The sequence below is a fragment of the Bubalus bubalis genome, chromosome X, assembly GCF_019923935.1.
Source record: "Bubalus bubalis isolate 160015118507 breed Murrah chromosome X, NDDB_SH_1, whole genome shotgun sequence".
In the NCBI taxonomy this organism is placed as follows: Eukaryota; Metazoa; Chordata; class Mammalia; order Artiodactyla; family Bovidae; genus Bubalus; species Bubalus bubalis.
Window position 1 is genome coordinate 86,412,633 of NC_059181.1, and position 25,861 is coordinate 86,438,493.

Consider the following 25,861-nt stretch of genomic DNA (forward strand, 5'->3'; position numbering starts at 1 on the left):
AAGACCCTGATACTGGGAAAGATTGAGGGCAAAAGAGAAGGGGATGGCAGAGGATGAGATGGTTAGATGGCATCACTGACTCAATGGACATAAGTTTGAGCAAATGCCAGGAGACAGTGAAGGACAGGGAAGCCTGGCATGCTGCAGTTCATGGGGTTGCAAAGAGTCAGACATGACTTTCCAACTGAACAATAACAACAATGAACAGTTAAACACCAACAAACTGGATAACCTAGAAGAAATGGATAAATTCCTAGAAATCTATAACTTATCAAGACTGAATCATGAATAAACAGAAAAAGCTGAACAGAACTGTAACTAACAAGGAGATTGACTCAGTAATCAAAAACCTTTTAACAACTAAAAAGCCCAGGACCAGATGGTGAGTTCTATAAAACATTTAAAGAAAAATTAACTTCTTTTAACATGACTGAGCGACTGAACTGAACTGAACTGAAAGAATTTTAAATTCATATCTAAGTTAATTCTTAATTTAAATGATTAGCTCTAATCCTTTTAACAAAGAGTTTCAGAAGCCACTCTCAAACTCTTTCAAAAAGCTGAAAAGGAGGGACCCCTTCCCAGTTTACTTCATGAGACCAGCACTATCCTGATGCAAAACCAGAAAAAAAGATATTACATCCCTCTGGGTCGTCCCAGTGCACCAGCCCCAAGCATCCAGTATCATGCATCGAACCTGGACTGGTGATTCGTTTCATATATGATATTATACATGTTTCAATGCCATTCCCCAAATCATCCCACCCTCTCCCTAACCTCCAATTAAAATAAATAATTTTATATTTAAAAAAAGATATTACAAGAAAACTATAGACCAATATCACTGATGAATACAGATGCAAAATTTAAAATAAAATGCTAGCAAACCAAATTCAACAGCACATAAAAATATCATACATGGTGATCAAATGGACTATATCCCTGGAATGCAAGGGTAACTCAACATATGCAAAGCAATCAATGTGATACACCACATTAACAGAATGAAGGGAGAAAAAAAAATCACATGATCATCTCAATAAATGCAGAAAAAGCATTTGACAAAATTCAACACTTTTTCATGTTGAAAGTTGAGTAATCTAAACTCAACAAACTAGGAATAAAAGGAAATTACCTCAACATGATAAAGGCCATATATAAAAAAACCCACAGTTAACATCATACTCCATTGTGAAAAACTGAAAGATTTCCTAATTCAGAAACAAGACAAACATGCCCACTCTCACCACTTCTATTCAACATAGTACTGGAAGTTCTAACCAGAGCAATTAGGTAAGAAAAGAAACAAAAGTTCAAATTAGAAAGGAAGAAGTAAAATTAGCTCCATTTGTGTGTGTATATATATATGACCTTATATGTAGAAAACTCTAAAGATGCCACAAAAATTGTTAGAACTACTAAATTAATTCAGCACATGCTTGAATTATTAAGTCTTTACAGGATACAAAAGCAATATACAAAAATCAGTTATATTTCTATATGCTAACAATTAACCATGCGAGCAAGAAATTTAGAAGCCATTTCCATTTAATTTCATCAAAGAGAATAAAATTCTTAGGAATGAACTTAACCAAAGTGGCAAAACTCTTGTACACTGAAAATTACAAAATATTGCTGGTAGGAATTTAAAGGTACAAATAAATAGAAAGATATCCCATATTAATTGATCAGAAGACAATATTGCTCAAATGTCTGCACTACTCAAATGAATCTACACATTCAATATAATCCCTATCAAAATCCCAATGACATTTTTATAGAAATAGAAGAAACAATCCTAAAATTCATGTAGAACCACAAAGAATTCCAAATAGCCAAAATAATCTTGAGAAAGAAGAAAGCTAAAAACCTCATACTTCCTAATTTCAAAACGTATTACAAAGTTACAGTAATCAAAACATAATGGCACGGGCATAAAGACAGACATATGGATCAATGGAATAGAACAGAGTACCCAGAAATAAACCCACATATATATGGTGAAATGCTACTTAACAAGGATGCCAAGAGTACACAAGGGGGGGAAAGATAGTCACTTCAACAAATAGTGTGGGGCAAACTGAATATCCACATGCAAAAGAATGAAACTGGACCTTATCTTACACCACACACAAAAATCAACTCAAAATTAAAGTCTTGAACAGAAGACCCCAAACTATAAAACACCTAGAAGAAAACCTAGGGGAAAAAACTTCAAAATACTGATGTTAGCAATGACTTCTTGAATATGACACCAAAAGCACAGGCAACCGAAGCAAAAACAGACAGATAGGACTACATCAAACTAAAAAGCTTCCGCATAGAAAAGAAAACAATCAATAGAATGAAAAGGCAACTGACAGTATAGGAGGAAATATTTGTAAAGCATATTTTTGACAAGGGATTTATATTCAAAATATATAAGGAACTCCGTCAACTCAAAAGCAAATAATAATAATGGCAACAACATCAACTTTAAAATGGGCAAATAACCTTTCAAAGAAGACATCCAAATAGCCAAATGGTATATGAAAAAAGTGCTCACCATCACTAATCATTAGGGAAATGCAAATTAAGACCATAATTAGACATCATCTCACTCCTGTTAAAATGGCTATTTAAAAAAAACAAAAAACAAAAAGATAAGTGTTGCCAAGAATGTAGAGAAATGGAACCCTTCTTCACTGCTGGAGGGAATACAGAATGACAAAGCTATTATGGAAACTACTATAAAGGCGTCTCAAAAAATTAATAATAGAACTACTATATAATCCAGCAATACCATTTCTGGGTATTTATCCAAAAGGATTGAAATCAGGATTTGTAAGAGATATTTGCACTACCATGTTCATTGTGGTATTATTCACAATAGCCAAGAAGTAGAAATAACCTAAATGTCCATCAATGAAGAAAATGTGGTATATGTGGCATATACATACAATAGACTATTAGTCTGCCATATAAAAAGGAAATCCTGTCATAGACTACAAGTTGAGGAACTTGAGGACATTGTGCTAAGTGAAATAAGCCAGTCAGAGAAGATAATACTGCATCGTTCCACTTAAAAGACGTGTCTAAAGTAGTCAAATTCATAGAAACTGAAAGTAGAATGGTGGTTGCCAGGGACTACTGGGAGAACAAAATGGGGAGTTGCTATTCAACGGGCATAGAGTTTCAGTCATGCAAGGTGAAAACAACATTGTGCCTACTGTTAAAAATATTGTGTAATGTACACTTAACATTTTAAGAGGGTAGATTTCATATTACATAATTTTTTACCACAATAAAAAATGTGTGATATGCAGCTAAACCACTGCTGAGTGGGAAATTTATAGCACTAAATGCCTACCTCAGAAAAGAGGAAAAGTCAAATTTAAAAATGCAATTTTCCACCTTAAAAAAAGAAAACTAGAAAAAGAGCAAAATAAACTGAATGCAAGGAAGGAAATAATCAATTTGAAAGCAAAAATCAATAAGACTAAAAACTGAAAATTAATAGAGAAAAATCAATGACATAAAGAGTTGGTTCTTTGAAAAGATCAACAAAATAGACAAATCTCTAGTGAGACTGCCAAATTTAAAAAAGAGAGAAAACACAAAGTATTAATATCAAAACAAGACAGGGGATGTCACTTGAGACTCTGCAAACACCAAAAAGATAAAGGAAATACTACAAACAAACCTACACAAATTTTACAATTTTTATAAACTGGACCAATTCCTTGAAAAACACAAACACACACAAGCACCCAATATGAAATTGATCATTTGAACAGTCCTATAACTATTAAGGAAATTGAATCTGTACTTTTAAAACTCTAAAATAAGAAATCTCCTGGCCCAGTTGGTTACACTAGAGATTTCTGCCAGCCACTTAAAGGAAAATTAATACCATCATCACATAATCTCTTCCAGAAAATAAAAGGAGAGGAAAGATTTCCCAATTCTCATTAGAAGGCCAATATTTCATTGATATCAAAATCAAAGGCAGTACCCCCAAATTAAATAAAAAGCCAATTTCATTCATGAATAGAGACACAAAAATCCTTAACAAAATGTTAGCAAATAGAATTCAGCAATATATAGACAAATTTCGGAGAACGCAATGGCACCCCACTCCAGTACTCTTGCCTGGAAAATCCCATGGGCGGAGGAGCCTGGTGGGCTGCAGTCCATGGGGTCGCTAAGAGTCGAACACGACTGAACGACTTCACTTTCACCTTTCACTTTCATGCATTGGAGAAGGAAATGGCAACCCACTTCAGTGTTCTTGCCTGGAGAATCCCAGGGACAGGGGAGCCTGGTGGGCTGCCATCTACGGGGTCGCACAGAGTTGGACATGACTGATGTGACTTAGCAGCAGCAGCAGCAGCATAGACAAATTTATATACTATGACCAAGTGGGTTTGTTTTAGGAATGCAAAGTGGGTTCACTATTTGAAAATTAATCAGTGTAGTAACAAAAATCACATGACCATATCAATGAAAAAGCTGTTTGACAAAATTCAACATTCACTGATGATAAAAATCCTCAGAAAACTAGGAATTAGGGAGGAATTGCCTCAATTTTAAAAAGTATATACCCCCCAAAAAGTACAACTAACATCACAGTTAATGCTGAAAGACTGACTGCTTTCCCCCTAGGATTGAAAACAAAGTAAGGGTTCAGCTCTTACTACAGTTAACTAGAATTCTGAACCAGGACAATAAAGGAAGAAATAAATAAAAGGCATAAAAAGTGGAGTGAATGAAATACCACTGTTTCTGTCCCACCATCCCTATGACAAGATGGTCTACAAAAAAAAAAAAAAAATGCTAAGAAACCAACAACAGAAAAAACCTCCTAGAACTTAATCCGTATTCAGCAACATTGCAGGGTACAAGATCATCATACAAAAATCAACTGTATAACTATGTACTAGCAATAAACATATGGAAACCAAAATTTAAAATGCAATACCATTAATGGTCACTCAAAAAAATGAAGTAAAATTCTAACAAAACACATTAGACTTGTATGATGAAAACTACACAATACTAACGAAAGAAAAGATGTGAATAAATGGAGAGATATGCCAGAGATCAAATCAGTCGATCCTAAAGGAAATCAGTCCTGAATATTCATTGGAAGGACTGATGCTAAAGCTGAAGCTCCAATACTTCGGCCACCTGATGCAAAGAACTGACTCATTGGAAAAGCCCCCGATGCTGGGAAAGATTGAAGGCAGGAGAAGGGGACGACAGAGGATGAGATGATTGGATGGCATCACTGACTCGATGGACATGAGTTTGAGCAAGCTTCAGGAGTTGGTGATGGACAGGGAAGCCTGGCATGCTGCAGTCCAGGGGGTCGCAAAGAGTCGGACACGACTGAGCGACTAAACTGAACTGCCCTGCTCATGAATCAGAAGATTCAACATAGTAAGGATTTCCGTTCTCCTCAGATTAATGTACAGGCCTTATACAATTCCTATCAACATCCTAGCAATTTTTTTTAGATGTTGGCAAGTTTATCCCTGGTGGCTCAGCTGTTAAAAATCCACCTGCCAATGCAGGAATTTGATCCCTGGGTTGGGAAGATCCCCTGGAGAAGGAAATGGCACCCCACTCCAGTGTTCTTGCCTGGAAAATTCCATGGACAGAGGAGCCTGGAAGGCTACAGTCTGAGGGGTCACAAGAGTTGGTCACAACTTAGTGATTAAACCACCACCATTCTGAAATGTATACGTAAATCAAACAAACAATATTGAAAAAAATAATAAAGTAGGAGGTATCACTATAACAAATTTTAAAACATTATAGAGCTATAGTAATCAAGACTGTATGATGTGGCAAAGAGACAGACACGTGGATCATTCAGTCAGAACAGAGAACGCTGAAACATGCCTACACAAGTACAGCATACTCATTTTATATTACAGTTCAGTGGAGCTGAAGCAATGAGATATCCATAGTTTAAAAAATTAACCTCAACCTAAACCTCACACTAAATACAAAAATTACCTCAAAATGGATCATGGACTTGAATGTAAAATATAACTAAAAAATTTTGGGAGAACATCTTTGAGACCCGGGGCTTAAGGATCAATTAGACATAAGAACAAAAGCACAATCCAAAGAATTAAGAAAAGAATGAATTGGACATCATCAAAATCAAAAGCTCTTGCTCTATGAAAAATCCTATTAACAAGATGAAAAGACAAGCCACAGACTGGTAGAAAAATATTTGCAAACTACATACGTGACAAAGAACTTGGATCAAGAATATATGAAGAACTCTCACAATTCAACAGGTAAAAAACAAAAAACCCCAAACAATACAATTATAAAATGGGCAAAGGATTTGTAACAACATGGATGGAATTTGAGGGTATTATGCTAAATTAAATAAGTCAGATGGAGAAAGACAAACACTGCATGATTTAACTTATATGTGAAACATAAACAAACAAACAAAATAAATTAACATGGACTTCCCTGGTGGTCCAGTGGTTAAGAATCTGGGCTTCCACTACAAAGGGCATGGGTTTGATCCTTGGTTGGGGAACTAAGACCCTTCATGTCACGTGTTGCAGCAAAAAAAGAACAAATGAAACTATAAACAAATACATAGAAACAGAAAACAGAGTACTGGTTACAGGAAGGGAACGGGTGGAGGGAGGGCAAAATGGGCAAAAGGAGTCAACTGCATGGTGACAGAAGTGAGATTTTGGGGGGTGAGCATGCTACCATATACGCAGAAATAAAATGTTGTACATGCAAAACATACAGTGTTATGAACCAATTACCTCAATAATCTTTTTAATTTCAAAGAAAATGGGACAACAAGCAATAAATGCTGGAGAGGGTGTGGAGAAAAGGGACCCCTCTTACACTGTTGGTGGGAATGCAAACTAGTACAGCCACTATGGAGAACAGTGTGGAGATTCCTTAAAAAACTAGAAATAGAGCTGCCATATGACCCAGCAATCCCACTGCTGGGAAACACACCGAGGAAGCCAGAATTGCAAGAGACACGTGTACCCCAATGTTCATCACAGCACTGTTTATAATAGCCAGGACATGGAAGCAACCTAGATGTCCATCAGCAGATGAATGGATAAGAAAGCTGTGGTACATATATACAATGGAGTATTACTCAGTCATTAAAAAGAACACATTTGAATCAATTCTAATGAGGTGGATGAAACTGGAGCCTATTATACAGAGTGAAGTAAGCCAGAAAGAAAAACACCAATACACTATCAGTTCAGTTCAGTCGCTCAGTCATGTCCGACTCTTTGCGACCCCATGAATCGCAGCACGCCAGGCCTCCCTGTCCATCACCAACTCCCGGAGCTCACCCAGACTCACGTCCATCGAGTCAGTGATGCCATCCAGCCATCTCATCCTCTGTCGTCCCCTTCTCCTCCTGCCCACAATCCCTCCCAGCATCAGAGTCTTTTCCAATGAGTCAACTCTTCGCATGAGGTGGCCAAAGTACTGGAGTTTCAGCTTTAGCATCATTCCTTCCAAAGAAATCCCAGGGCTGATCTCCTTCAGAATGGACTGGTTGGATCTCCTTGCAGTCCAAGGGACTCTCAAGAGTCTTCTCCAACACCACAGTTCAAAAGCATCAATTCTTCAGTGTTCAGCCTTCTTCACAGTCCAACTCTCACATCCATACATGACCACAGGAAAAACCATAGCCTTGACTAGACGAACCTTTGTTGGCAAAGTAATGTCTCTGTTTTTGAATATTCTATCTAGGTTGGTCATAACTTTCCTTCCAAGGAGTAAGTGTCTTTTAATTTTATACTAACACATATATATGGAATTTAGAAAGATGGTAATGATAACCCTGTATACGAGACAGCAAAAGAGACACAGATGTATAGAACAGTTTTTTGGACTCTGTAGGAGAGGGTGAGGGTGGGATGATTTGGGAGAATGGCATTGAAACATGTATAATATCATATAAGAAATGAATCGCCAGTCCAGGTTCAATGCAGGATACAGGATGCTCGGGGCTGGTGCGCTGGGATGACCCAGAGGGATGGTACGGGGAGGGAGGTGGGAGGGGGGTTCAGGATGGGGAACACGTGTACACCCATGGCGGATTCATGTTGATGGATGGCAAAACCAATACAATATTGTAAAGTAATTAGCCTCCAATTAAAATAAATAAATTTAAATTAAAAAAAAAAACAAAGAAAATGGGAAAAGGACATGAGGAGACATTTCACTGAAAAAGACATAGGGATGGAAAATAAACACATAAAAAGATGCTGCCATCATTAGCTATTAGAGAAATGCAAATAAAACCACAATAAGATAATGCTGCAGTGAAAAGGAAAAAAGAGGAATGAGTTTTTTCTTTTCCTTTCCTGAGAAGAAAGAAGATAAAGGGAACAATGAGCGAGCCTGGTCATTCCTAGTTTTTACTTTAACTGTTCCTAATCTGTAGTCTGTAATAAAGTTTGTTTTTCTGCCCCTAACTCTGCATGAGCTATATATTGCACCTATTATCCTTTGACTCTGTGCTAATTACATCATGTATCTGGTTATGATATACAGCACTCTCTTCGCAGACTATCCCTGGTAGTTTTTCTCTTTTTGCATTACAGAAAGAAGGCCACAGGGCTACAGAACTGCCTGACTCAATTACTGGGCTACCTGACACCAGCCTATGACTCTTTTTGAAATGATGCAAGAGGAAGAAGAATCAGTCAGTTCAGTTCAGTCTCTCAGTCGTGTCCAACTCTTTGCGACCCCATGAACCGCAGCATGTCAGGCCTCCCTGTCCATCACCAACTCCCGGGATCCACTCAAACCCATGTCCACTGAGTCAGTGAGGTCATCCAACCATTTCATCCTCTGTCGTCCCCTTCTCCTCCTGCCCTCAATCTTTCCCAGCATCAGGGTGTTTTCCAATGAGTCAGCTCTTTGCATCAGGTGGCCAAAGTATTGCAGTTTCAGCTTCATCATCAGTCCTACCAATGACTGGTTGGATCTCCTTGCAGTCCAATGGACTCTCAAGTGTCTTCTCCAACACCACAGTTCAAAAGCATCAATTATTCAGCACTCAGCTTTCTTTATAGTCCAACTCTCACATCCACACATGACCAGTGGTCACTGGAAAAACTATAGCCTTGACTAGATGGACCTTTGTTGGCAAAGTGTTGTCTCTGCTTTTTAATATGTTGTCTAGGTTGGTTCATAACTTTCCTTCCAATGAGTAAGCGTCTTTTAATTTCATGGCTGCAATCAATCACCATCTGCAGTGATTTTGGAGCCCAGAAAAATAAAGTCTGACACTGTTTCCACTGTTTCCCCATCTATTTGCCATGAAGTGATGGGACCAGATGCCATGATCTTAGTTTTCTGAATGTTGACCTTTAAGCCAACTTTTTCACTCTCCTCTTTCACTTTCATCAAGAGGCTCTTTAGTTCTTCACTTTCTGCCATAAGGGTGGTGTCATCTTCATATCTGAGGTTCTTGATATTTCTCCCGGCAATCTTGATTCCAGCTTATGCTTCTTCAAGCCCAGCATTTCTCATGATGTACTCTGCACATAAGTTAAATAAGCAGGGTGACAATATACAGCCTTGACGTCCTCTTTTTCCTGTTTGGAACCAGTCTGTAGTTCCATGTCCAGTACTAACTGTTGCTTCCTGACCTGCATACAGGTGTCTCAAGAGGCAGGTCAGGTGGTCTGGTATTCCCATCTCTTTCAGAATTTTCCACAGTTTATTGTGATCCACACAGTCAAATGCTTTGGCATAGTCAATAAAGCAGAAATAGATGTTTTTTCTGGAACTCTCTTGCTTTTTCGATGATCCAGCAGATGTTGGCAATTTGATCTCTGGTTCCTCTGCCTTTTCTAAAACCAGCTTGAACAACCTGGAAGTTCACAGTTCACATATTGCTGAAGCCTGGCTTGGAGAATTTTGAGCATTACTTTACTAGCGTGTGAGATGAGTGCAATTGTGTGGTAGTTTGAGCATTCTTTGGCATTGCCTTTGGGATTGGAATGAAAACTGACCTTTTCCAGTCCTATGGCCACTGCTGAGTTTTCCAAATTTGTTGGCATATTGAGTGCAACACTTTCTCAGCATCATCTTTCAGGATTTGAAATAGCTCAACTGGAATTCCATCACCTCCACTAGCTTTGTTCGTAGTGATGCTTCCTAAGGCCCACTTGACTTCACATTCCAGGATCTGGCTCTAGGTGAGTGATCACACCATCGTGATTATCTGGGTTGTGAAGATCTTTTTTGTACAGTTCTTCAGTGTATTCTTGCCATGTCTTCTTAATATCTTCTGCTTCTGTTGCTGCTGCTGCTGAGTTGCTTCAGTCGTGTTCGACTCTGTGCAACCCCATAGACGGCAGCCCACCAGGTTCCCCCATCCCTGGGATTCTCCAGGCAAGAACAGTGGAGTGGGTTGCCATTTCCTTCTCCAATGCATGAAAGTGAAAGGTGAAAGTGAATTTGCTCAGTCGTGTCTGACTCTTCATGACCCCATGGACTGCAGCCTACCAGGCTCCTCCGTCCATGGGATTTTCCAGGCAAGAGTACTGGAGTGGGGTGCCATTGCCTTCACTGCTGCTTCTGTTAGGTCCATTCCATTTCTGTCCTTTGTTGAGCCCATCTTTGCATGACCTGTTCCCTTGGTATCTCTAATTTTCTTGAAGAGATCCCTAGTCTTTCCCATTCTATTGTTTTCCTCTATTTCTTTGCATTGATCACTGAGGAAGCCTTTCTTATCTCTCCTTGCTATTCTTTGGAACTCTGAATTCAAATGGGTGTATCTTTCCTTTTCTCCTTTGCTTTTTGCTTCCCTTTTTTCATAGCTATTTGTAAGGCCTCCTCAGGCAGCCATTTTGCTTTTTTGCATTTCTTTTTCTTGAGGATGGTCTTGATTCCTATCTCCTGTACAATGTCACAAACCTCCGTCTATAGTTCATCAGGCACTCTGTCTATCAGATCTAGTCCCTTAAATCTATTTCTCACTTCCACTGTATAGTAATAAGGGATTTGATTTAAGTCATACCTGAATGGTCTAGTGGTTTTCTCCACTTACTTCAATTTAAGTCTGAATTTGGCAATAAGGAGTTCATGATCTGAGCTACAGTGAGCTCCCGGTCTTATTTTTGCTGACTGTATAGAGCTTCTCCATCTTTGGCTGCAAAGAATATAATCAATCTGATTTCTGTGTCGATCATCTGGTGATGTCCATGTGTAGAGTCTTCTCTTGTGTTGTTGCAAGAGGGTGTTTGCTATGACCAGTGCATTTTCTTGGCAAAACTCTATTAGCCTTCACCCTGCTTCATTCCGTATTCCAAGGCCAGATTTGCCTGTTACTCCAGTTGTTTCTTGACTTCCTACTTTTGCATTCCAGTCCCCTATAATGAAAAGGACATCTTTTTTTGGGTGTTAGTTGTAGAAGGTCTTGTAGGTCTTCATAGAACCATTCAACTTCAGCTTCTTCAGCGTTACTGGTTGGGGCACAGACTTGGATTACTGTGATATTGAATGGTTTTGCCTTGGAAACGAACAGAGATCATTCTGTCGTTTTTGAGATTGCATCCAAGTACTGCATTTCAGACTCTTTTGTTGACTATGGAAGAAGAATACAAGAGCTTTATACCTTTGTTCCTCATCACCAAGCCCCGACTGCAAGCCTTCCTAGACTCCTCATGGAAGGAGGGGGACACAGTTCTTAAGGCATAAGCCTTCTGTATCTCCCCTCTGCCAGTTGAAGATTAAAGTCGTTTTTCTGTTTCCTCCAAACTCTCCATAATTTTTTATTTGGCCTTGGTCGGCAGAGAAAACCAAGATTTTGACTGCAACAATATCAATATGCAAGAATGGATAAAATAAAAAACAATGACAACAGTGGCAAGGATGCAAAGAAACCAGATCTCTCATATACTGATGGGAGTGTAAAATGCTATACAGCCACTCTGGAAAAATTTCTTTAAAAACTAAACATACAAAAAAAAATCTAAACATACACTTGCCACATGCAGGCATGCTAAGTCGCTTCAGTCATATCGGACTTTTTGCAACACTATGGACTTTAGCCCTCGAGGCTCCTCTGTCCATGGGGATTCTCCAGGCAAGAATACTGGAGTGGGTTGCCTTGCCCTTCTCCAGGGGATTTTCCCAACCCAAGGATCAAACCTGCATCTACTGGGGCTCCTGCATTGCACTGAGTCACTGAACCACTAGGTCTGCCCACACTTACCATATGACCCAGAAACGACTTTCCTGGGCATATATCTCAGACAAATGAAAGTTGTGCTCAGTTGCTCAGTGGTGTCTGACTCTTTGCAACTTCCTGCACTATAGCCCGCCAGGTTCCTCGGTCCATGGGATTATCCAGGCAAGAATACTGGAAAGTTGTGCGTGCTAAAGTCACTTCAGTCGTGTTGCACTCTTTGCGACCCTATGAACCATAGCCCGCCAGGCTCCTCTGTCCATGGAATTCAACAGGCAAGAATACTGGAATAGGTTGTTCTGTCCCCCTTCAGGGGATCTTCCCAACCCAGGGATCATATCAGAGTCTTCTGCATTACAGGTGAATTGTTTACCGCTGAAACTCTGGGGAAGCCCACTGGAAAGTTATGTCTACCCAAATTCTATATGCAGATGTTTATAATAGTTTTATCTGTAACAGCCCCAAAATGCAAATAACCAAAATGTCCCTAATTAGGTGAATGGTTAAACAAACTGTACTATATCCATAGCATGAAACACTCCTCATCAACAAAAAAAGAACAGACTATTGATACATGTATCAACTTGGATAGATCACAAGGTCATTGAACAAAGCAGAAAAAATTGGAAAAAAAATCACACTTTATGACTTCATTTACATAAAATTCTCAAAAGGACAAAATTATAGAGTAGGAAAACAAATTCATATTTGGCAGGGGTTATGTATGATGGGGGTGTTAGGTGTGCCTGTGAAGGGGTGGCTCTCTAGTGAAGGAATATTTCTACATCTTGGTTGCAATCATGGTTGCACAAATCTACACAAGTGATAAAATAACATAGACCTGTACATATACAACATTCCAGTGTCAGTTTCCTAGTTTTTTATATTGTAGTATAATTATGTAAAATGTAATGATTAGACTAAACAGGATGAAGAGTATGTGGAGCATTTCTGTACTGTTTTTGCAACTTCTTGGGAATCCTTCGTTATGTATCATAAGTTAAAAAATAAACCACTTATAAAGCAAGTAACTCAGAAAACAAGAGTGTGGAAGCTAAAACCCAAGGAGCAAGTAAATAAAATGTTATAATAATAACCTATAATAACATGCAGTTTTATGAAGAGAGATTTTAAATAGGGAAGATTTGCATAGGCCAGTGATATACAATACCAAGATCATTTTTATCTGTAGGATTAAAACATGTGCTAAAAAATATTAGAGCCACAGATTAAAATGTCTCACCTTAAACCAGCCAACTGGCTATTAATGAATTGCTTGCAATTAGTCACATAAACAAACAATGAAAAAATTCTGCAAACAATGAAAAAATCATTCGCAAAGTGTCTTCAGGCTAGTTGTTCAAACTTTATCTAGTAAGTGGTGGGAATGAAGAAGTTTCATAATGGATAAGCCAGAACCTATTCCTACAACTGTCATACAGTTAATTGATTTGTGTATGCCCTGTGTAGGATGTCCTCAAGTTTGTTTAACTACAGAATACATTCATCTCCAGCTGTGCTAGGAAAAGAATATTTGCACTGAGTAAAATGTTTAGTGATAATTAGAAAGGAGCAAATAGGGGAAACCTGCCTCTCCCTCCTTGGACACAAAATGATAACCACTAGCCATATGAAGCTATTTAAATTTTTAAAAATTAAAATCAAATTTAAAATGTAGTTCCCAGATACATTTCAAGTGTTCAATGTGACTAATGGCTACCATATCAGAACAGCTTAGATATAGAACTTTTCCATCATCACAAAAAGTTCTGTTGGACAGTGTTGCTCTAGAGCATGAAAAACATGTCATTTCCCCACAATCATAGGTAGTGTTACAGCCCAAAGAGCTCTGACAGAAATTAGTATTGCATTATCTGAGGTTCTCATTTACACATAATTTTATCTCCAGCAATACTGAGCAATATGTTGCAGTGGTTAAGTGCTAGGGTTTTAGGGTAGAATAGCACTGGATTAACATTTTAGCACCAACCTTTGCCAAGTTGTGTGACCTCAAGCATGCTATTTTGCTTCTCTGTGCCTGTATTCTCCCCTTTTTTTTTTTAAAGGTGGGGGCTCGGGAATAATGGAAACTCCCTCAAAGGGTTGTTGCGAAAGACTAAATGAGAAAAGCGCAATACCTGACACATGTGATCTGTAAATATTATTCTTGAAGTCCAGACGATGGATTTGGGTTGTTCTAGGACTTTGCCAACAAAGGTCCGTCTAGTCAAGGCTATGGTTTTTCCAGTGGTCATGTATGGATGTGAAAGTTGGACTGTGAAGAAAGCTGAGCACTGAAGAATCGATGCTTTTGAACTGTGGTGTTGGAGAAGACTCCTGAGAGTCCCTTGGCCTGCAAGGAGATCCAACCAGTCTATTCTAAAGGAGATCAGTCCTGGGTGTTCTTTGGAAGGAATGATGCTAAAGCTGAAACTCTGGTACTTTGGCCACCTCATGTGAAGAGTTGACTCATTGGAAAAGACTCTGATGCTGGGAGGGATTGGGGGCAGGAGGAGAAGGGGACGACAGAGGATGAGATGGTTGGATGGCATCACCGACTCGATGGACATGAGTCTGAGTGAACTCCAGGAGCTGGTGATGGAAAGGGAGGCCTGGCATGCTGCGATTCATGGGGTCGCAAAGAGTCAGACACGACTGAGCAACTGAACTGAACTGACCTGAACTGAGGACCTAGACTCTAGATGACCAGTAGAAAAGGGAATATTCAATTGTACAAGTAGCAAGGGAGTCCATCCCTAACAGGGCCCCCCTTTGACTCTTGATAAATAAACAGTAACCACACTGTTCCTCCATACTTGGGGACAGTAACGGAAGAGAAGACATATTCTCCCTTAGAGATCTATTTGTCTTGCAGCTTTCAAAAAGTTAAAGAATATCTTACCCTTGTCCTTAAAGGATTCAGAATTGAAAGTTAACCACCCAGTCATATCAAATAATTTAAAAGCACAACACACCATCTATAAAAGGTTACCCAAACAAGTCACTCAGTAGTAGGGACACTTGGAGTTTGTCTCCAGCTGTTTCTGGCAATCAAATCCAATTTTTTGATGTATTATTATAGTAAAATGTTACTATACCCAATCCTTTGTGAGTACCACACAACAAGCCTGCTGTACCTCTGAAATCAACTGGATATTTATTGAACACCTACTAAATACAGGACACTTTCACTATACACCAGCCATTAGCAAGCTACATCTGGCAAGTCAAATTAGGTCCACTTTGTATTTTCCTTATGGTAAGAAAGGTATGAATGACTTTTACATTTTTTCACCTGTTGGAAGAACTGCCTTCACCCACTAATACGAAACACCAAATGGCCCTGGACATTAGCTTTTGCTCCAGACTTGATAATGTTTCTTAATTAATTCAACCTAAAATTACAAGACAAAAGAGCACTTACATGTGAAACTTACACAGTAGGAAAGTCATTTCAACAGCTAACACTGTTTGAATCATAAGTGATGCCAACATGCTTTATACACTTTCCATGGTGTTAGAAATCAAAACAACAAAATCACAATGAGGTACCACTTTGCACCCATTAGCATGTCTGTAATTAAAAAAATAGACATTAAAGATGTGGAAGAGAATATACATTGCTAATGGGAGGGGAAAATATACAGCCACTTTGGTAAATTCTGGCAGTTCCTCACAAATTTAAAAAAAGAATTCCATATGGCCCAGCAATTCTACTCCTAGATAGGTACCAAGAGAAATGAAAGCATATATCTGCACAGAAATATGTACATGAATGCTTATAGCAGCATTATTCATAATAACCAAAAGGCAGAAGCCAACCAACTGATGAGTGAATAAGTGAAATATGGAAAGCCATACAGCAGAATATTATTTAGCCATTAAAATGAAGTATTGATACATACTACAATTTGGAAAAACTTCAGAAACCTTATGTTAAGTGAAAGAAGCTAAACACAAAAGATTTTTGTATGATTCATACACACTGGCAATAAAAATTAATGAAGTACTGGTACATGCTACAATATGGAAGAACCTCAAAAATATGCTAAGTGAAAGAAGCCAGGCACGAAAGACCACTTCTTACTTGATTTAATTCAGATGAAATGTCCAGAATATGCAAATTTATAGAGACAGAAAATAGATTAGTGGTAACCTGGAGTTGGGAGTGGGAATGAGGATTAATTGTAAATAAATGAGTATGAGGGATTTAGGAGGGAAGTGAAAATGTTCTAAAACATTATGATTATGGTTGCATCATTCAGTAAAGTTACTAAAAATATTGAACTATACACTTGAAATGGGTGAATTTTCTGATATGAAAAATATATCCTAATAAAGTTATTAAAAATAGGAAAGGAAGAGTAGGGGAAACTGGGTGAGGGGTGCACAGGAATTCTGCATTATCTTCCCAACTTTTCCATAAACCTCACACTATTCTGAAATTTAACTAAAAAATAACAAGAATATGTTTGTGCATTCATACCCATCTGTGTGAAAAGACATTTATAAAGATAAAATGTGTCAAATCTCATTATAGGTGAGCATTAACATTAACATTTGAAACTATTTTGACAACAGAGAATACTATTAGCCCCAAATAAAATGTTACCCCCAAAAAAGAATTTCATTATTCTCATTAGTTGTCCTGTATTACCTAAAATAAATGCTCAATTATTATTACTTTGAATTTTATCAATAAACATTTGCTGAAATTTGTTTTCTCCTTTGTCATATAAGTACCTACACATTATCCTCGATTTTGTTTTTTGGCCCACAGAGCCTAAAATATTTACTATCTGGTTCTTTACAGAACTGTGTTCTACACTATTACAGGATAAATATAATCAGTCTCCTTCTTGAGTGTATTGTTATCATTACCTAGTTTTGGCATAATGCCCTTAGTATATTAGTAGCTCAGTCCTGTCCGACTCTTTGTAACCCCATGTCCGGCGAACTCTGGAGGCAAAAATACTGGAATGGGTAGCCACTCCCTTCTCCACGGGATCTTCCTGATCTAACCACGGTTTCCTGCATTGCAGGCAGATTCTTTACCATCTGAGCCTCCAGGGAAGCCTGTCCTTAGTATAGATCCTATAATTTTGCCTTTTTAGCTCTTCACAGAAAAGTTGCCAAGCCCTGTTCTACACTGTAACAGGGTAAATATAATCAGTCTCTTTCCTGAGTATATTCTTATCATAACTTAGCTGTGGTATGATGCCAGTCTGGATATCCCCTATAAAGGATAAGCCGTGCATTTTTTCTGCTGTGGCACTATTTAGGATTCCCATAAATAGAAACACTATTAGCTTAATAGTCTAGCAAAACTTTGATGTCACCTTTATTATCCTGATATTAAAGAGTCAACACTATAGACAGTGTCAAGATGACCCTCAAGTTGTTATGTCACCACGCCATGGACTCCGTGAGATCTCTTAGATATCAAGTGGCTCCTATGGCATCACACCCTGCCTTTGGCATCACCCTGGCACATCACCTTAGTGTCATATGCTATCACTGTTGTGGCAGAATTCTACCCTAATGCCACTCCACCGAAATGTCAGCATAATTAACCCCTATTTCCTTCCAATCCTTTGGCAGCGGCAGGAGCGATGGGGAGGGTGGCCACAGGCACTGGTTCGAGCTCAGGAGGTAATATTCAGCTGCTACCGTTTTCCCTTCCGCTTACCACTGCAGATAGGGCCCCCAGGACAGGACTTTTTGGGTCCCATAACTCTCTTGCCATGACCCCGCACCCATTTCGCGTCACTGACTTAGTGCCCCAACAGCGACCACCCACCCCGGTTCTACACGAAGCCGCTCCCCATACCTGACTCCATTCTCCAGCTGTCATCCTGGGCCAATTCCACCGGCCACTTGACTACGGCGGCTGCAAGGGACCCTGGGACTCGTAGTTCCGCGCCGCTAGGGTCAGAGTCGGGGAGAGTGGCGAAGGCGCCTCCCTGCCCGGAACTGCGCTCAGACTGCAACTCCCAGAGGCGCCCTGCGATGGGAAAAGCAAAGGAAGAAGAGAGGATGGTGATTGGTGGAGCTCTACGGGCTCTTTTGATTAGCGCTCGGAGCCTGCGAAGTGAGGAGGTGGTGGATCTGGCTGCACCGAGATCCTGGGAAAGCGAAATGGAGGGGTGTGTGTCTAACCTAATGATCTGCAACCTGGCCTACAGCGGGAAGCTGGAGGAGTTAAAGGAGAGGATCCTGGCGGATAAGTCCCTGGCCACTAGGACTGACCAGGTAAAGCAGCGCTGGACCCTCTCCGCAGGCGGCGGCGGCGGCGGCGGAGACAACGTGGCTGCACAGCCCTGCCCAGTCCAGGGGGAGGCCGGTTCCGAGAGGGCGGGATTCCCGCCCCCGCCTCCCCATCCTTACCCCTGGGTCACCTCAGGACTCGGGATAGAGCGGCCCAATCTAGCCCCGCAAACTGCCAATGTTTCCCCCCCTCCCCCTTTGGCCCGGTACTTAGCTTGCTGTATTTTGGATATTTCTAGAACGTTTAGCTCATTTCTCAGAAATGCCCAATCTTTGAGGCATCTGTGAGAAGGAAAGTTTTTGGATTTTTGAAATGGATTTCTTTGCTTTTATTAGTGATTTTATTCGAGGCAACATGTGTAACTGAACGCCTCTTCTGTGTCAGGCAGTTACTGGAAGGAGCAGACGTGGATAAAATAATCCCAAATCATGTCCGATTCTAATTGTATTCTTCGGGAGAGAAGTTGACGTGGTGCTTTCAGAACATATCATGGAAGGACCTGATTTAATCTGGCTTAGGAAAGCCGAATGTTGTAACCCTTAAAGACTTTGCAAAGGAGGGAAGATTGGCTGTATCTTGAAGAAGGAGTGAGGTTTCCCTGGAGGATGAATGGGCAGTTTAGGCAGAAGCGAAACAAAAGAGAGTGGACCTTGGGAATGTTTCTTTCTGCTCTCCTACTTAAAGAATCCTCATGCTTTCACCCTGAGTTTCTAGAAAGATTCATGGTGCCCTCAATAAGCCAACAAACATTTATAGATTGCTTCCTGTTTGACAGGCACAGTGCTAAGCACTAGCAAGATAATGTCACATAATTAAAAATCTCCATTTTGTGTCTTTGGGAAGAGAATTAGAAGTCGGGAGGCTTCTCTGGAACTTTCCTTTGCTGCTCAACCTGAAAAATCCCTTTGCCTAGTTTGCCTTTAGTTTGGTCTGGTAATGTTTAATACTTTAGATTTAATTTAACAAAATTAAATTAAGATTTAATAATACTTCTAACCATTCTTCATCAAGTCAATGGCATAAAAAAGGGAGAAACTATTCAGAATCAAAAGACTTAAAAAACAACTGTTGCAACTTGTGGACCTTGTATGGATCCTGATTGAAAACAAGCTAACTGTAAAAAGACATTTGGGATACTGTTGTGGAAATCTGAATACAGATTGGGTATTTGATGTTATAAAGGAGTTAGAGTTAATTTTAATCAGTGTAATAGCTATGTAGTAAAGTATTTTTATGGAGAAGGAAATGGCAACCCAGTATTTTTGCCTGGGAAATCCCATGGACAAAGGAGTCTGGCAGGCTACAGTCCATGGGGGTCACAAAAGAGTTGGACAGGACTTACCGACTAAACTGACTAAACAACAACAGAGTGTTTTTTAGATACTCAAATATTTAGGGATGAAAAGTCATGATATTTAAGATTTGTTTTTTAAAATCTCTTTAAGAAAAAAAAACAGATGAAGCAAATATAAGAAAACATTTGTACAATGTAAGTGAGTGGCCTATTTTTATATGAGTTTGAAATTTTTGTAATAAAGCTTATAATAGTATTTTCTTTTACCCAGAGCTAAGAAATATAGCAGTCACTGCAAAAAAAATAAGAGCGAGAAATTCTTATTGAGAAACATGACTAACTCCTTTCTAGCTTATTTAAAAAAAAAATAATGTTGCTTTCTAAATCTGTGTGTGGTATGTTTTTAAAATGGCTGTATAGGGAATCTCAACTAGTTTTATGAACATTTCCTTTCCATAAGATTCACTTGTTCTTTCTAGAGCATCTAGAAAATTCAGGCTTGTGTCCTAATTTCACCATTTACTAGCTATGTGACCTTGGACAAGCTGCTTACCTTGAGGAATCTTAGTTCCCTGATCTGTAAAATGGGGATAATATATACTATATAGTATCATAGGGATTATAGGAGATGATAGACATAAAATTTTTAGCACAGTGCCTGACATAAAAATATGTACATAGCTAAAGCTCTATTTCTGCCAAAGCACTGAAGTAAGTTTTTTGCTCTATTACTTTCATGGGTCTATTCTACCCAGAATTACCTACATTCATCAGTGTATTCTCTGCATGGTACTAAAACCTTAGGCTCTCTTATATAAGTAATGTAGTTTGAGGTTACCTACCTGAGGATCCAGTCCTCTCCATTTCTTGTTTCCAAACCGTATGTTCACTGGCTCAGGATTAATATGTTCTGCTTTCTTGTCTTAGTTCTTTTATTTCTTTTCAAGAATGTTGATCTTACTGCTTCTCTGTTTTCCGTGTAGGACAGCAGGACAGCGTTGCATTGGGCATGCTCAGCTGGACATACAGAAATTGTTGAATTCTTGCTGCAACTTGGAGTGCCAGTGAATGATAAAGATGATGTGAGTACTAGGCAGCGTTGATAAATTCCCTGTTATCTTTAGAGTCCAGACTGGTGTTTACTGAAGCCCAAGAATTAAAGTTACAAACAAATTTTAACCTTTAAGACTAGGAAGTTGCAGCATGGTGCCAGTGACCAAATACAGGACTGGTGGTTGCATTATTTCAGAATGTTCATTTTGCCACTCATAGCCTGTAATTTAAGGTAAGCAGATCAAGGCTTATTGCAATGACCTCTAAGAGACTACAAACCCTTTTTTATTATGTTAAAAATTTTTTGGTGAATAGTGCCTAGATATTAGAATGAAGGCCTAGAACCTTTTTTGTTATATAGAGATTTAGTGCAATGGTATTGGTTATATTAGAGTAAGACTTCTTGCAGGAGACCCTGGTTCGATTCCTGGGTTGGGAAGATCTGCTGAAGAAGGGATAGGCTACCCTCTCCAGTATTCTTGGGCTTCCCTTGTGGCTCAGCTGATAAAGATGGAATGGGGAGGGAGGAGGGAGGAGGGTTCAGGATAGGGAACACATGTATACCTGTGGTGGATTCATTTTGATATTTGGCAAAACTAATATGGTTATGTAAAGTTTAAAAATAAAATAAAATTAAAAAAAAAAAGAAAAGGTTAATACTTTTTCTATTTCATTAACTAAGTGAATTATTTAAATAAAACTACTGAATTTTCTAAAGCTTGCAAAAAAAAAAAAAAAAAAAAGAATCTGCCTGCAATGCAGGAGTCCTGGGTTCTATCCCCTGGAGAAGGGAACGGCTATCCACTCCAGTATTCTGGCCTGGAGAATTCCATGGACTGTATAGTCCATGGGGTCGCAAAGAGTTGGACTCAACTGAGTGACTTTCACTTTCACTTTCTGAAGAATAAGGGTGAAAACTTTTTGTAAACAGGTTCCTTTTCAAGGATGCTTGAGGAAGCAATATTCATAATGGCAAAAAAAGAAAAATAATGGAGGAATAGTTGAGTACAGTATGTATATCCACATGATAGTATGCAGCCAATAAAGTTATGATTCCAAATGACAGAAAAATTCCTACAACATGATGATAAGTGGAAATTGTGGAAAATACAACTCAACAAAGCTTGATATCCTATGATCCCTATTTAAAAGCACATTAGAGTTAGACTTAGGTAGTCTCCATGTTACAGAATTATGGAGGCTTTTCTTTTGTATGTATCTGATTTCCAAATATCCTGCAGTGCTTAATGAGGGAAAGAATATATTTTCTTAAAACCATTCATACACAGCTCTGTAAACCCTGTCTTAATGTTAGCATTAATCCCTGTGACTTTTCTGCCTGGTTTGTGTTCTGTCCACCTCTTTTACAGGCAGGTTGGTCTCCTCTTCATATTGCTGCTTCCGCTGGCCGAGATGAGATTGTCAAAGCCCTTCTGGGAAAAGGTGCTCAAGTGAATGCTGTCAATCAAAATGGCTGTACTCCCCTACATTATGCAGCTTCCAAAAACAGGCATGAGGTAGGGTTCCATTCCTAGGCTTCTTCTTTTGAGTTCTAAACCTCTGGCAAACACAAATATTAACAGATATCTGCATTGTTTTCTTTTACATCTTCTCAGATTGCTGTCATGTTACTGGAAGGTGGAGCTAATCCAGACGCTAAGGACCATTATGAGGCCACAGCAATGCACCGCGCAGCAGCCAAGGGTAACTTGAAGATGATTCATATTCTTCTGTACTACAAAGCTTCCACAAACATCCAAGACACTGAGGGTAACACTCCTCTGTAAGTGGCGAGTAGCAGTCATTTGTATTCTACCTGACATTAGCCCTCTTGCACTAATTCTTACACATCATTTTTTTTTAATTCTGCTTATAATACATCTTTATGGCCAAAAAAAAATTGAAAGTACACAAAAGTATAAAGATAAAAATGCAAAGTGCCTATCATCTTGCCTCCCGGAAATAACCACTGACAACATTTTAATGTATTTCCTCCCTGTCTTTTATATGTAAATATGCATACTTTACATATGCTTTTTTTTTTGTAAAATTGGAACCATATTGTGTGCGTAGTTTCATATATTGTGCTTTTTACCTCATAGTGTAATCATTTTCCAATGTTAATAATTGATTTTGAATGCCTATACACAACACTATTTTATGCCAGAATTTAATAATTCCTCTATTACTGTATATTTAAGCTTTTTTGAGTTTTCCACCATTATAAATAATGCTACATTGATCAAACGTTATACAAAAACCTTTGGCTGTATTGCTGATTAGTATCTTAGTGTAGAACTAGAATTGCTGGGTCAACAGATACACATTTTAAAACAGTTGCTGTATATTCCCAAATTACTTCCAGAGGAGTTGTATTATTGCCTCCTCCCAACAGCAGTTTGAGAGTGCCTATTACCCCTTTCCAACACAAAAAAATATCCTTTTCTTATAGGAAAAATGGTGTTTCAGAGTTGTAACTTGCATTTTTTTACTATCAAGGAAGCTAAACATTTTTAGTGCCTGTGACTATTTCTTCTCTAAATTATAGCTTTCTATATCCCTTTCTCTGTTTCCTTTTGGAAAATTAATTTACTTTTACTGATTTGTTTGCATAGCCTTGACATAGTACAAATATTAACCTTCTTCCATGCTAGTTGAAAATATTTTTCCCAGTTTGTCTTTAAATTTTATTTTTTTGAAATGACAGAGTTTTCAACTTCTATATAGTCAGATCTATTAATCTTCCCTCATAGCTAGAAAGTGCTTCCTCACCCTGAAGTTAGATAAATATTCACCTGTATTTTGGGGCTTCCTGGTGTCCTAGATGGTAAAGAATCTGCCTGCAATGCGAGAGACCCAGGTTCAGTCCCTGGGTCAGGAAGATCCCCTGGAGAAGGGAATGGCTACCCACTCCAGTATTCTTGCCTGGAGAATTCCATGGACAGAGGAGCCTGGCAGGCTACATTCCGTGGGGTTGAAAGAGTCGGACACGACATAGCAACTAATATATTTTCACACGCTACAATCGAGAACTCAGGCATTTTCATTGCAGATCCAGTCTCTTTATATTTATTGGGCTTCCCTGGTCGCACAAATGGTTAAGAATCTGCCTATAATGCAGGAGACCCAGGTTTGATCCCTGAGTTGGGAAGATCCCCTGGAGAAGGAAATGACTACTCACTCCAGTATTCTTGCCTGGGAAATCCCATGGACAGAGGAGCCTGGCGGGCTATAGTCCACGGGGTGACAAAAGAGTCAGACACAACTAAGTGACTAACACTTATTATACTATGTACACTTAAGTCACCTGTATTTTATTGCTGTTTTACGAAAAAACATTGTATTTGTTTTAATTTTATTTTTTTATTTATTTACTTTAATTAGAGGCTAATTACTTTACAATATTGTATTGGTTTTGCCATACATCAGCATGAATCTGCCACAAGTGTACACGTGTTCCCAATCCTGAACCCCCCTCCCACCTCCCTCCCCATCCCATTCCTCTGGGTCATCCCAGTGCACCAGCCCCAAGCATCCTGTAGTTACTGTTTTTCATTTAACTCAAATGCATCTGGCACTGATTATGTATGATCTGAAGCCATCCTCTACCTTGATATTTCTTCTACAGTACTTGGCCACTTTTATTCCTTATTAAATGATGACTTTTTTGAACCAGAAAATCTGAGTCTTCTTTTTAGTCCAGAGTAAGATTCAGTGTTGTTTTCTTAACTCTTTGTTTTAAAATTTTTCTCTGTAGTTCTGTGTGGCTTTATTAGAAAAACATGCATGTTCTAGCCCTTTTCTCCAAATAAGAAAGGGAGGGTGGCCTGGAGGAAATTTAGGAGTCACAGGCAGTGTTGGGTCCTGGGAAGAGCCAAAGATTAAGGAATAGTTAGATGCTATTTGCCCTATCCAAACTCAGCCACTTAACAGCTATATTAAATATTTGTATTAAATAACTTGGAGAAGTTACTTAAGTTTCCTGAGTCTAATTTTCTTATCTGTAATATGAGATATGTAAAATTCCTTCCTCCCTAAGGTTAAATAAAATAACATGTTAAGTGTATAGTACTCTGCCTGGTAAACTGTTAAGTGCCTCACAAGGTCCCCACCTCCACCCCCGCCCAACTCACTGCTCAGCCCTGTTGTCATCATATACAAAGACTTTAACCTCTGTCACAATTTCAGCTGTAAAATGGTGATAATAATACCTTGCTAACTTACAGAGTGCCTGTAACAATCATATGATATAAAAAATTTTATAGACTGCTTTTCCAATATTTAAACCACACAAGTTGCTATTAGCAGATTATATATAGAGGTTTTTCTGAATTCTAATCCAGAATTATTGTATGTGTTTGGTGTAACCTACTAATCTCCATAAATTGAGGGCATTGTTCCTTAGGCTGGCATTTAGCTCACTTTTGTTGTAGTAGGGTCAGAATTGTTATTTATGATCTGAGATTATAAAGCTATATTCCACTGAATTTTAACTTATATACACTCTTCTCCATGGAAATAGATTTTCCTTTCAAGATTAAATAACTTTCCAACATCACACGACCATATGCAGTTTAGACTACCTGTCAGGGACTCCTAAACATTACATAGAATTGGAAATGATTAATCAATCTCTGTGGTCCTTGATTTCAGACACTTAGCCTGTGATGAAGAGAGAGTGGAAGAAGCAAAATTGCTGGTGTCCCAAGGAGCAAGCATTTACATTGAGAATAAAGAAGAAAAAACACCCCTGCAAGTGGCCAAAGGTGGGCTGGGTTTAATACTCAAGAGAATGGTGGAAAGCTAAGCAGCTTGGATTTAGTCTTACTTTGTTTTGTGGCTGTCCCCTAATGTACTGGTAACTAATGTACTTGTGCATAAGACATCATCTATGAATGATGAAGTTTTTTCACCTCCCAAGTCTTGTAAACATGTTTACTATTGTTCCTGCTGAGTTATTTGTTCTTAGCTTACAACTTGCTTTCCAGGCATTGAACAACTGTTGACATTGTTCTACTCTAATATATTATTCTGTATTGAA

At 38.8% G+C, this 25,861-nt stretch overlaps 2 protein-coding genes across 4 annotated transcripts in view; one reads left to right on the forward strand and one right to left on the reverse strand.

The window, feature by feature from the left end:
* Positions 1-18,181, reverse strand: part of ATG4A (autophagy related 4A cysteine peptidase) — a 79,182-nt gene extending 61,001 nt beyond the window's left edge. Inside the window, exon 1 of one of the 2 annotated variants that reach the window (XM_006075589.4) lies at positions 18,036-18,181. In XM_006075589.4, coding sequence (XP_006075651.2) covers positions 18,036-18,045 — 10 coding nt within the window. In that variant the 5' untranslated portion in view covers positions 18,046-18,181. The remainder of the gene's footprint in view (positions 1-18,035) is intronic. The other variant, XM_006075588.4, reaches the window with a different exon arrangement.
* A 57-nt stretch (positions 18,182-18,238) lies between these two features.
* PSMD10 (proteasome 26S subunit, non-ATPase 10) lies at positions 18,239-25,861 on the forward strand. Of its 2 annotated transcripts, none has more exons than XM_006075590.4 (5): positions 18,239-18,457; positions 20,751-20,849; positions 22,191-22,337; positions 22,437-22,603; positions 25,474-25,861. In XM_006075590.4, exons 1-5 carry the CDS (start codon positions 18,242-18,244, stop codon positions 25,625-25,627), a joined length of 783 nt encoding a protein of 260 aa, XP_006075652.1. In that variant the 5' UTR covers positions 18,239-18,241; the 3' UTR covers positions 25,628-25,861. The 2 variants fall into 2 exon arrangements, with proteins under 2 accessions (XP_006075652.1, XP_006075653.3); XM_006075591.4 differs by having other exon boundaries at positions 18,242-18,457; positions 22,437-22,524; positions 25,474-25,551.

Bases quoted from the DNA above. Each gene is read 5' to 3' on its own strand.
- PSMD10 (XM_006075590.4), top strand. From the start codon at position 18,242: ATGGTGATTGGTGGAGCTCTACGGGCTCTTTTGATTAGCGCTCGGAGC. The intron at 18,458-20,750 runs GTAAAGCAGCGC...TTTTCCGTGTAG, and splicing joins TGGCCACTAGGACTGACCAG to GACAGCAGGACAGCGTTGCA. The intron at 20,850-22,190 runs GTGAGTACTAGG...CCTCTTTTACAG, and splicing joins CAGTGAATGATAAAGATGAT to GCAGGTTGGTCTCCTCTTCA.